Source organism: Otolemur garnettii, unplaced genomic scaffold (genome assembly GCF_000181295.1).
Source record: "Otolemur garnettii isolate 467f Iridium unplaced genomic scaffold, OtoGar3 scaffold00015, whole genome shotgun sequence".
In the NCBI taxonomy this organism is placed as follows: domain Eukaryota; kingdom Metazoa; phylum Chordata; class Mammalia; order Primates; family Galagidae; genus Otolemur; species Otolemur garnettii.
The window spans coordinates 29,442,676-29,454,812 of NW_003852410.1; the positions used below are offsets into that span (position 1 = coordinate 29,442,676).

The following is a 12,137-nucleotide window of genomic DNA, read 5'->3' on the forward strand; positions in this document are numbered from 1 at the left end:
ATCACAGCTCACAGCAACCTCCAACTTCTGGGCTCAAGTGAGTCTCCTGCCTCAGCCTCCCAAGTAGCTGGGACCACAGGCGCCCGCCACAATGCCCGGTTATTTTTTGGTTGCAGCCATCATTGTTGTTTTGGCGGGCCCGGGCTGGATTCGAACCTGCCACCTTAGATGTATGTGGCTGGTGCCTTAGCCACTTGAGCCACAGGCGCTGAGCCATAGATGATTATCTTAAAAAGTGTTAGCTGGCATTAGAGAAATGCAAATTATAACCAAAATGAGATACCACTTCATACCCAACCAGTGCTTTACAATTTGACAATGACAAACATAATTACCACATGACCCAGAAATCTATTCCTAGAGAAATCAAAATATGACTACATAAAAATTCTCCTAGAATGTTCACACAGCATTACTCACATCAACCAAAAAGCTGAAATAATCCAAATATCAATCAATAGGCTTGGTGCCTATAATCCAGTGGTTAGGGCACTGGCCACTTGTACCAGGGCTGGCAGGTTTGAACCTGGCCCAGGCCTGCTAGAACAAGAAGAACAACAAAAAATAGCGAGGCATTGTGGTGGGCACCTGTAGTCCCAGATGCATGGAAGGCTGAGGCAAGAGAATTGCTTAAGCCCCAGAGTTTGAGGTTGCTATGAGCTGTGATGCCATAGCACTCTACTGAGTGTGACAAAGTGAGACTCTCTCAAAATAAAGCCCACAAATATCCATCAATGTATGGAAAAATACAATGTTTTGCATCCATACAATGGGATATCATTCAGCCAAACAGGAATGATACACTGATACATGCTATACACGTAACGGACATGAATCCTAAAAACATTTGTTTTTTGAGACAGAGTCTATGTTGCCCTTGGTCAGAGTACTGTGGCATCACAGCTCACAGCAATCTCAAACTCTTGGACTTCAGCAATTCTCTTGCCTCAGCCTCCCAAGTAGCTGGGACTACAAGCACTCCCTATGACATCTGGCTTTTTTTTTTTATTTGTTGCAGCTGTTTAGCTGGCCTGGGCCAGGTTCAAACCTGCCATCCTCAGTGTATGTGGATGGCGCTATAACCACTGTGCTATAGGGGCCGAGCCCCTAAAAATATTGTTATGAAAAGCTGCTAGTTACAAAAAAAAGATATACTGTATGAATTTATTTACATGAAATGTCCAGAACAGGGAAATCCATAAAGACAGAAATTAAACTGGTGATTACCTAGGGCCAGAAATGAGGAGAAATGGAGTGACTACTAATAGGCGTTTCTTTGGGGGGTGGTGAAAATGTTGTAAAATTGATGTGGTGATGTTGTACAACTTTGTGGATATACAAAAAAACAAGAGAATTGTATACTTAAGGATGAATTTTATGGGTAAAAACATGGTTTCCACTGTCTTCCTATTTTTTTTTTTTACCATTTAAAAAATAATACACATATAATATTTATATAATGAGAGCTAGATCCACATTTTAAAGGGAGGGAGAAAGAACCTGGACTCTTAAAATACAAACTTCTCATTCAAAAACACTAAGAGATTGACTTGACACCCTGAAAGACTGGTTATTTGTTCAACTGTGGACCTGTTGGCTTTAAACTCAAGAAAACCCTGAACCTCAGTCAGGGAAGAGTGAGCAATAATAGTAGTACTGTTTACAGGCCCAGCCCTGTGCTTAACACTGTCTACTGTCTCCAACAATAATCTCATGTGGCATACATTATTGTCATTTCTTAAGTCAGACACAGTTTACACTGCTAAGTCTAAGACTGCACATAAGCTCTTCTCCAATAACAGGAACACTACCTGAAAGCCAAGGCCCACCGAAAGTTGAGCAAGATGCCACTCTAGCACAAATAACAATAAACTCCAACCCAGAAACTGCCCAATAATACAAGCTAGTATTTACTATTTTCTTCAATAATTAAATGCTTGATTATAAATTCAGTAAGAAACTGATTCTACAGATATAGACAGGGTTTTTTGTTATCTAAGTGCCTATTTATCTGCATTTGAAATCCCCAAAGTAGAGCCTTTTATTTATTTATTTTTATTAAATGGTAACTGTGTACATTAATGCACTTCTGGGGTACAGTGTGGTGTTTTCATAAACAATCCGAAACACTTCCATCAAACTAGTTAACATAGCCTTCATGTAATTTTCTTATTGTGTTAAAACATTCATATTCCGCTCATAGAAAGATTCACTTGTATCCTTGTAAGATGAACCACAGAAGTGAACCAAAAATAGAGCCTTTAGAAAACCTCAATACTTCTTCAATTTAAAAAACCTAGATACTACCCAACAAACACAATGTAACCTAATCATATATACCCTTAATCTGAAATTTTTAAAGAAAATAATACATATGCCCTAATAATTATACAAAATAAAAATCTAGACAAATGATGAAATCTTGCATACACTCAAGTCTGAGTGAAACATAAGGCCACACTGGAGAGTGGACATGTGAACACTCCGTCTCTGCTCCCTTTCCCTAATACCAGTTTCTGGACAGATAGCCATTCTTTGGTGAAGAGTAGTAATCCCCAATTCCCCAGCCACTCTTTAATAACAATGGCATTTGGTGTATGAACTTACATCTTTAAACACATCTTCAGGATTTGGGAATTTCTGGGACCATAACTTTAACCCAGCCTTCCATAACAGTCTTTCTACTTTCTATTACAGAACATGACACTTCAATAACAGCAATGAACCGCTTAAGTTTTTTCACTTCTGCAGAAGCTAAAACAACTTCTCCAATATATAAAGGGGCTGGAAAGTTAATTTCCTGAGAAAGAAAGACACAGCCTGGTCCTGGCATTTTAGTACCAAGGAGAGCTGAGATAAGTCCATTGATCAAAACCCCATGTACAATTGTCTTTCCGAACTTGGTGTGTTTTGCAAAATCTTCATTTAAATGCAAAGGATTGACATCGCCTGTTAACTCTGAGAAGGTAGCCACATCCCTGTGTGTGAAGGCCCTGCTAAGTTCAGCCCGGTCTCCAACTTTGACGCGCATACGCTGACAAGGCTGCCTGTTCAGCACTGGCTGGTTCAGGCAGACTCTCCTCCGAAGCCCAGCCCACCAAAGACGATGAATGGCAATTATTGGGAACATTTTTCAGCACCCTTGAATTTCATGAACAGAGGCTTTTACCCTGCTTCAGTCTTCAAACATCATGCAGGGACCAAAAAATATTTTTTAGAGTGAAGAAATATTTCTGAAATTGCAGGCTATTCAGTCCAATACTAGTTCCCTACTATTACCAGATAATGCAAGGAGAAATGGAGAAACCTACAAGAGAAAGAAAAAGGTTAAGACAATATCCAACATAGGGAGAAAACTGCACTGAAACACAAGGCAATGAGGAATAGACCCAGTTTTACAGGATAAACAAAGCTGACACCGTAGCACTTTAAAGAGCATCCTGGGAGGAAGCTTTAGTTAAACAAGTATTGTAAGCTCAGAAAGAACATTCTAATACATAAAACTCTAGGCATTAAGCATTAAACGCAAAGTTATGCTTTTACCATAAGACCTGCAGGTTTTATACCAAAACATCTCCCACAAAAACCAAAATTTAAGTGCTCTGTCTCATATTTTTGGAAACAATCAAATCCTGGGTTTTTCCCCTTAGCTGGATTGATGTTAACCATATTACATTTATACCAGCACAAAAATGAGACCCTTATATATTAAGAAACAACTGACTCACTGCTCATTCTTATACAGAATACATAAAGGAATTGTCTTTTTTTTTTTTTTTTAGAGACAAGAGTCTCACTTTACCACCGTTGGTAGAGAGCTGTGGGGTCACAGCTCACAGCAACCTCCAGCTCTTGGGCCTAGGCAATTCTCTTGCCTCAGCCTCCCAAGTAGCTGGGACTACAGTCGCTCACCTCAACGCCCGGCTACTTTTTGTCACAGTTTGACTAGGGACAGGTTTAAACCCGCCACCCTTGGTATATGGGGCTGGAGCCCTACCCACTGAGCCACGAGCACCGCCCATGAAGGCATTGCCTTTACCTGAATCACTCTGAAAGCACATTTTTTGCCTTTGTAGGATCCTAATAGGGTCAAAGAGCTCCACAATTTGACAAGACCACTGCAAAAAGGTCAAGAAAATGCATGTGTCACAAGCACAGAAAAAAATGAATCTCAACTAAGAACATTTTTAAAATACACATTTCTAACAACCACAACTATCAATTGGGAAACTACAGTTATAACCAAATTATAGTTTTGCTCTCTCTAGAGTTAAAGTTTCTGGTGGAATGTTCATAATCGCCCCAGTTTAAACTCCCAAAATCTGCTCAGCATTCACAATAACAAAATTCTTCTCATTCTCAGAAGAGAGCATTTTTGTCTTCTTTCTCCACCAGTCTCTCTGTCTTATTACACTAAAAACGTTCCAAAGACTGTCATACCTGCTACATATTCTCAAGATGGCTGACAAAGTCTTTTCTTCATAGGTTAGGATGTCCAAGGGTAAGGCAGCATCAACCTACATATGGAATAACACCATTAGCTGACTATCATCACCATTACTCTTGAACTCTTCTAATCCTGTCAACTCTTTCTGAATTTCTCTCCTCCACAAAACCAGTATCTTTTTTTTTTTTCTTGAGACAGAGTCTCAAGCTGTCGCCCTGGGTAGAGTGCCACATTGTCACAGCTCACAGCAACTTCCAACTCTTGGGCTCAAGCAATACTCTTGCCTCAGTTTTTCTATTTTTGGTAGAGACAGGGTCTCGCTTTTGCTCAGGCTGGTCTTCAACTCTATGCTCAAGCAATCCACCCACCTCAGCCTCCCAGAGTGCCAGGATTACAGGCCATCACTGATTGTTTAACGTGTTATCCTGCTATGAGAACCATTAGTTCAGGAGTAGAGGCCATGTTTGTTACCTTAAAAACCCCAGGAAGCTGGGCGGCGCCCGTGGTTCAGTGGGCAGGGCACTGGCTCCATATACTGAAGGTGGCTGGTTCTAACCAGGCCCCAGCCGAACTGCAGCCAGGTGTTGTGGCAGGCGCCTGTAGTCCCAGCTACTCAGGAGGCTGAGACAAGGGAATCGCCTATGCCTAGGAGTTTGAGGTTGCTGTGAGCTGTATGATGCCACGGCACTCTACCGAGGGTGATAAAGTGAGACTCTGTCTTTACAAACAAAACAAAACAAAACCAGGAAGCAGGTTTTATACCTGACACATAGAAGGTGCACAGATTTTTAAAACTTTTTTTAGAAAAACTATAGGCTCGGCTCAGCACCTGTGGCTCAAGCAGCTAAGGCCCGCCAAACAATGATGGTTGCAAGCAAAAAATAGCCAAGCATTGTGGTGGGTGCCTGTAGTCTCAGTTACTTGGGAGGCGAAGGCAGGAGAGTCACTTGAGCCTAGGAGTTGGAGGTTGGGTTGCTCTGAGCTATGATGCCATAGCACTCTACCCAGGGCAACAGCTTGAGGCTCTGTCTCAAAAAAAAAGAGAAAAACTATAGACTCACAGAAGATTGCAAAGATATGTACAGGGAGGTTCCAGGCACCCTTCACTCAGTCTTCCCTGATGTCAACATCTTTAATAAGTATTCTAACAGTACCAAACCAGGAAATTGGTATTGGTACACTCTAAAGTTTATTCAGATTTTACTAGTTACACATGCACTCTTAACTAGTAATATGTGTGTACCTGGGGTTCTACATGATTTTTTTTTTTTTTTTTTTTTTTACAGTTTTTGACCAAGGCTGGGTTTGAACCCGCCACCTCTGGCATATGGGGCACCCTACTCCTTTGAGCAACAGGTGCCACTGTGGTTCTATGTGATTTTATCACATACATAGCTTCATGCAATTACTATCACAATCAAGATAAAGAAATGTATCATTCCAAGACCCCTTTGTTCTACCCCTCTATAACCATATCTGTTTCTCCTCTCCCCTATCCTTAACCTCTAGCAACCAGAGTCTAATCTTTCAACAAATACAATTATTGTATTTTAAAAGCATTACATAAATGGAATTACCCAGTATGTAATCTTTTTTTTTTTTTTTTTTTTTTTGAGACAGAGCCTCAAGCTGTCACCCTGGGTGGAGTGTCGTGGCATCGCAGCTCACAGCAACCTCCAACTCCTGGGCTCAAGCAAGTCTCCTGCCTCCGCCTCCCAAGTCGCTGGGAGTACAGATGCCCGCCATATCGCCTGGCTGTTTTTTGGTTGCAGCCATCATTGTTGTTTGGCAGGCCCAGGGTAGATTCGAACCTGCCAGCGGGTATGTGGTTGGCACCTTAGCCCCTTGAGCCACAGGCGCCAAGCCCCAGTATATAATCTTTTGGGACTGGCTTTTTTCACTCCCCATAATTCTCTGAAGTTTCATTCAAGTTGTGTCTATCAACAGGTCATTCCTTTTTATTGAGAATACTGTATATTCTATGGGTTTTTTTTTTTTTTGTAGAGACAGAGTCTCACTTTTTCGCCCTCGGTAGAGTGCAGCGGAGTCGCTCCAGCAACCTCCAACTCCTGGGCTTAGGCGATTCTTCTGCCTCAGCCTCCCAAGTAGCTGGGACTACAGGGAGAATACTGTATATTCTATGGTATGAATGTAACACAGTTTAACTAATTATTCACTGAAAAATATCTGGGGTTTTCCAGTTTTTAGTTACTGTAGAGAAAGCTGCTATAAACTTCTGTGTACACATATTTGTGTAAATGTAAATTCACTTCTCTCAGATAAATGCCCACAAATGCTAATGCTGGGATATATAGTAGGTGTGTGTGTGTCTGTTTTTTTTTTTTTTTTTTTGAGACAGAGCCTCAAGCTGTCACCCTGGGTAGAATGCTGTGACATCACAGCTCATAGTAACCTCCAACTCCTGGGCTCAAGCAAGTCTCCTGCCTCCACCTCCCAAGTAGCTGGGACCACAGGTGCCCGCCACACAACACCTGGCTATTTTTGTTTTTTAGTTGCAGCCATCATTGTTGTTTGGTGGGCCTAAGCTGGATTTGAACCCACCACCTTAGGTGTATGTGGCTAGTACCTTAGCCACTTGAGCCACAGGCGCCGAGCCCAGGTGTGTTTTTAAGAAACTGCCAAACTGTGTTCTAGAGTGGCTGCAGCCTTTTACACATGCTGCAGTACAGGCAAACCAGTTTCTCTACAGCCTTGCTTGCACTTACTGTGGTCATTATTTTTTGATTTAGCCATTCCAGTTGCATAGTAATATCTCATTCTGATGCACGTTATTATTATGTGTGCTTCCCTAGTGGCTAATGTTGTTAAAAATCTTTACAGGTGGCTCGGCGCCTGTGGCTCAAGAGGCTAAGGCGCCAGACACATACACCTAAGGTGGCGGGTTCAAATCCCCAGCCCGGGCCCACCAAACAACAATGATGGCTGCAACCAAAAAATGGCCAGGCATTGTGGCGGGCGCCTGTGGGCACACCGACGCAGGAGACTCGCTTGAGCCCAGGAGTTGGAGGTTGCTGTGAGCGTAATGCCATGGCACTCTACCCAGGGGGATAGCTTGAGGCTCCGTCTCAAAAAAAACACAATCTTTACAGGTGGATTTTTGTTTGTTTTTTTGAGACAGAGTCTCACTTTGTTGCCCTCAGTAAAGTGCCACGGTTTCATAGCTGACAGCAACCTCAAACTCTTGGGCTCAAGTGATTCTCTTGCCTCAGCCTCCCAAGGTGCCCACCACAATGCCCGGCTGTTTTTAGAGTTGAGGTCTCACTCTGGCTCAGGCTGGTCTCAAACCCATTAGCTCAGATGATCCACAAACCCTGACCTCCTAAATGCTGGGATCATACAGGCATGAGCCACTGCACCTGGCTTTACATGTGTTTCTTTTTATTTTTTTAATTTTTAAAATTTTTTTGCAGTTTTTGGCTGGGGCTAGGTTTGAACCTGCCACCTCCAGCATATTGGGCTGCCACCCTACATGTGTTTCTTTAACTACTGTGTATCTTCTTTAGTGAAATGTCTGTTCATGTTTTTGTTGCTTACTTTCTTATTGGGTTGTTTGGTTTTTTACTACTGAGACTTGACAGTTCTTTGCACATGCTATTAATAGATATTAGTCCTTCATCAGATAATGGGGTTTGCAAATATTTCCCCCAATCTGTAATTTGTCTTTTCATCCTCTTAACAGAGGATAACAAAACTTTTATTTTGCAGAATAAAAGTAAATTATGATGAGTGCTTAACAGATTTTCATTTGATAGACTATATTATTTTGCAGGGTTTTTTTCTTTTTTTTGGCCGGGGCTGGGTTTGAACCTGCCACGTCCAGCATATGGGGCCGGCGCCCTACCCCTTTGAGCCACATGTGCTGCCCTAGACTATATAATTTTGTGGCTCATGCCTGCAATCCTAGCAATCTGGGAGGCCGAGGCAAGTGGAATGCTTGAGCTCAGGAGTTCAAGACCAGCCAGAGCAAGAATGAGATCCCTGTCTCTAAAACTGGGTATGGCTGGGTGCCATGGCTCACACCTATAATACTAGCACTCTGGGAGGCTGAAAAAGGTGGATTGCTTGAGCTCAGGAGTTTGAGACCAGCCTGAGCCAGAGCAAGACCCCGTCTCTACTAGTAATAGAAGTTAGCTGGGTGTTGTGGTGGGTACCTGTAGTCTCAGCTACTTGGGAGGCTCAAGCAAGAGGATCTTTTGAGCCTAAGAGTTTGAAGTTGCTATGAGCTATGATGCCATAGCACTCTATAGGGGGCAACAAAGTGAGACTATGCCTCAAAATAAATAAATAAATAAATAAATAATTTTCCTGAGAATTCTCTTTGTTCTCTCTTTCAACTTCCAATACTACTTCTGTTCTCAAGTGGATGCTAGGATAAACCTGCTCAACTGAAAGTAATCAGTGATAAAATAAGGAGTTGAATCAGAATGTGAACGAACAGTATCACTAAGCACACTGTTTGGTTCAGCTCACCTTTTTTAAAATGAAGGACTTTTTCACTGAAGTAGGTAGAACTATTTTTGCTATGAACCCCTTATATCTTCAAGATGGGCAAAAAAAAAAAAAAAAAAAAAATGCAATTTGCAGGTTGTCTGTCCAGATCATACCTTGAGTAGCACTGTGCTAAAATATCTAACAAGTTCCCTGTCAAGTGGAAGGCTTATTAGACTCTACGAAAAAGTCACCATTTCTGAAAGTGTGCTTCTGTAATTTCATAGTTTTAAAAGCATTCTTTTTGTACTATTTACAAAGACTTCAGGAATGTTCAATCTACAAAATGATTCTGTACCTCTCCAAACAGGTCTTTCAGGGCTGAAATTAGCAGATGTTTGAACTGTGCAGCATTCAGTCCAACTCCATGATCTTGAAATTCTCTGTTAGAAAACATTTAAAAAGACATTGTATTAAATTTCATGCTATTCAGACTAATTTTTTTTTTTTTGAGACAAAGTGTCACTATGTTGCCCTCAGTAGAGTGCCGTGGTGTCACAGCTCACAGCAACCTCAAACTCTTGGGCAAAGCGATTGTCTTGCCTAAGCCTCCCAAGTAGCTGGGACTACAGGCGCCCACCATTAACACCCAGCTGGTTTGTTGTTGTAGTTGTCATTGTTGTATGGCAGGCCCATGCTGGGTTTGAATCCACCACATCCAGTGTATACGGCTGACACCCCAACTGCTGAGCTACAGGTGCTAAACCTCAGACTAATTTTCATGTGTTATACTTTTTGAGATAGTGTCTCACTTTGTCACCATGGTGTCATCATAGCTCACAGCAACCTCAAACTCCCGGGCTCAAGCAATCCTCTTGCCTCAGCTTCCCAAGTAGCTGGGACTGCAGACACCCACCATGATGCTCAGCTAGATTTTCTATTTTTAGCAGAGATGGGGTCTTGCTCTTGCTAAGGCTGCTCTCCAACTCCTAAGCTCAAGCAATGCACCCACCTCGACCTCCCAGAGTGGTAGGATTACAGGCATGAACCACCACACCTGGCCTATTCAGACTAATTTTTTTATTTTTATTTTTTTTTGAGGCAGAGCCTCACTTTGTTGCCCTCGGTAGAGTGCCATGGCATCAAAGCTCATAGCAATCTCCAACTCTTGGGCTCAAGTGATTCTCTTGCTTCAGCCACCCGAGTAGGTGGGACTTATAGGCACCCACCATAACACCCAGCCATTTTTTAGAGACTGGGTCTCGCTCTAGCTCATGCTGGTCTCAAACTCATGAGCTTAGGCCATCCACCCACATTGGCCTCCCAGAGTGTTAGGATTATAGGTGTCAGCCACCATGCCCGGCCCCCAAACTAATTTCTAAAAATAATCTAAAATAGAACTTAGGAAACTGAACTTACAGGCAAACTTTCATGTAGTGGTACTCTGAAGGATTTTTGTAAACTATTCTTTCATATGTGGTAGCTGGGGCAGGCATCTTTTCCAATGCTGATAACACCTACAGTAAGTCAAAAGGACTAGAAATTACCAGGGTACAAGATATTTTTCAGTTTTGTTTTGTTTTTTTCAGAGTCTTACCTTTGTTGACCTCAGTAGAGTGCTGCAGTGCCACAGCTTACAGCAACCTCAAACTCTTGGGCTCAAGCAATTCTCTTGCCTCAGCATCCCAAGTAGCTGGGACTATAGGTGTCCGTCACAAAACCCAGCTAATTTTTTTGAGATGAGGTCTCACTCTGGCTCAGGTTGGTCTAGGCCTGTGAGCTTAGGCCAAGGGCTAGGATTACAGGGGTAAACCACTGCTCCTGGCTATTTTTGTTTTTGTTTTGTTTTTATTTTGAGTCGGAGTCTCATTCTGTACTCTGGGTAGAGTGCTATGGAGTCATGGCTCACAGTGGACTCAAGCTCTTAAGCAGAATCAAAGCTTAAGTGATTCTCTTGCCTCAACCTCCCAAGGAGCTGGGACTACAGGCGCCTGCCACAATGCCTGGCTATTTTTTGGTTGTAGTTGTCATTGTTGTTTGGCAGGCCTGGGCTGGATTTTGTTTGTTTGTTTGTTTTTGAGACAGAGCCTCAAGCTATCACCCTGGGCAGAGTGCCGTGGCATCACAGCTCACAGCAACCTCCAAATTCTGGGCTCAAAAGAGTCTCCTGCCTCTGCCTCCCAAGTAGCTGGGACTACAGGCACCCGCCACAACGCCTGACTATTTTTTGGTTGCAGCCATCATTGTTTGGCAGGCCCGGGCTAGATTTGAACCCGCCAGCTCAGGTGTATGTGGTTGGCCACTTAGCCACTTGAGCCACAGGCGCCGAGCCCCTGGGCTGGATTTGAACCTGCCAGCTCCAGTGTATGTGGCTGGTGCCCTAGCCACTTGAGCTACAGGCACCGAGCCCTAACATGACTCTTTACTCAGCATCCTGTCTGATAAACATTTCACATGCCTTAGTTTCCATGTCTTCAAAATGATCCTATGAGGTAAAGGCTATTAATATTCCCATTTTTGAGAAGAGGACACAGAAGCTTAACAAAGATAGGTAAGCCTGCCCAGAAGCACTCAGATATTCCAACTACTCCTGACCCTCTCAAGACAACTCTGTCATGATACCTTTTTTTTTTTTTTTTGAGAAAAAGTCTCATTCTGTTGCTCTGGGCAAAGTGCTGTGGCATCATAGCTCACAGCAACCTTAAACTCTTGAGCTCAAGCAATCCTCTTGCCTCAGTTTCCCAAACAGCTGGGACCACAGACACGCATCACATGGCCTAGCTAGTTTTTCTATGTTTAGGAGAAACAGAGTGTCATTCTTGCTCAGGCTGGTTTTGAACTTCTGAGCTCAAGTAATCCACCCACCTCAGCCTCCCAAAGTGCTAGAATTATAGGCACCTCTTAATCCAAAGAAAAAGTACTCTCAGTCAACACAGAACACAAACAAGAGAATGAAGGGTAGTAGTTCTGCTAACCCCTACCATCCTGGGTCTGCCTGTTTTGTCAGTCCAGAGGCCAGGCCTGTGTAGCACTGTGAAAAACTGAGCTTGAACAACAAGGGGTTGGAAAACAATTTCTGGAATGAGCACTCCATTCTATTTCTAACAGAGCTAGAATTTTCAAGAAATTAAATGGCTCGGCACCTGTGGCTCAAGTGGCTAAGGCGCCGGTCACATACACCTAAGGTGGCGGGTTAGAATCCAGCCCGGGCCCGCCAAACAATGACGGCTGCAACCAAAAA

General features: G+C 42.9%; 2 protein-coding genes across 4 annotated transcripts in view; both read right to left on the minus strand.

Annotated features, from left to right (window-relative positions):
- Window positions 1–2,589: 2,589 nt before the first annotated feature.
- On the minus strand, window positions 2,590–9,339 carry LOC100960865 (hydroxyacyl-thioester dehydratase type 2, mitochondrial). The gene is made up of 4 exons (XM_012802567.2): window positions 9,255–9,339; window positions 4,441–4,517; window positions 4,040–4,118; window positions 2,590–3,307 (listed from the first exon to the last, which is right to left on the minus strand). The coding sequence occupies exon 4, from the start codon at window positions 3,128–3,130 to the stop codon at window positions 2,624–2,626; it is 507 nt and encodes a 168-aa protein (XP_012658021.1). The 5' UTR covers window positions 3,131–3,307; window positions 4,040–4,118; window positions 4,441–4,517; window positions 9,255–9,339; the 3' UTR covers window positions 2,590–2,623.
- RPP14 (ribonuclease P/MRP subunit p14) overlaps window positions 2,666–12,137 on the minus strand; it is an 11,446-nt gene continuing 1,974 nt past the window's right edge. For 2 of the 3 annotated variants that reach the window (XM_023510710.1, XM_023510709.1), the window contains exons 2-5: window positions 10,316–10,413; window positions 9,255–9,339; window positions 4,441–4,517; window positions 3,912–4,118 (exon numbers count right to left, since the gene is read on the minus strand). In XM_023510710.1, the coding sequence (XP_023366478.1) occupies window positions 3,935–4,118; window positions 4,441–4,517; window positions 9,255–9,339; window positions 10,316–10,392 (423 nt within the window). In that variant the 5' untranslated portion in view covers window positions 10,393–10,413 and the 3' untranslated portion in view covers window positions 3,912–3,934. Of the gene's footprint in view, window positions 3,308–3,911; window positions 4,119–4,440; window positions 4,518–9,254; window positions 9,340–10,315; window positions 10,414–12,137 lie in introns of those variants that run through there. The other variant, XM_003785542.3, reaches the window with a different exon arrangement.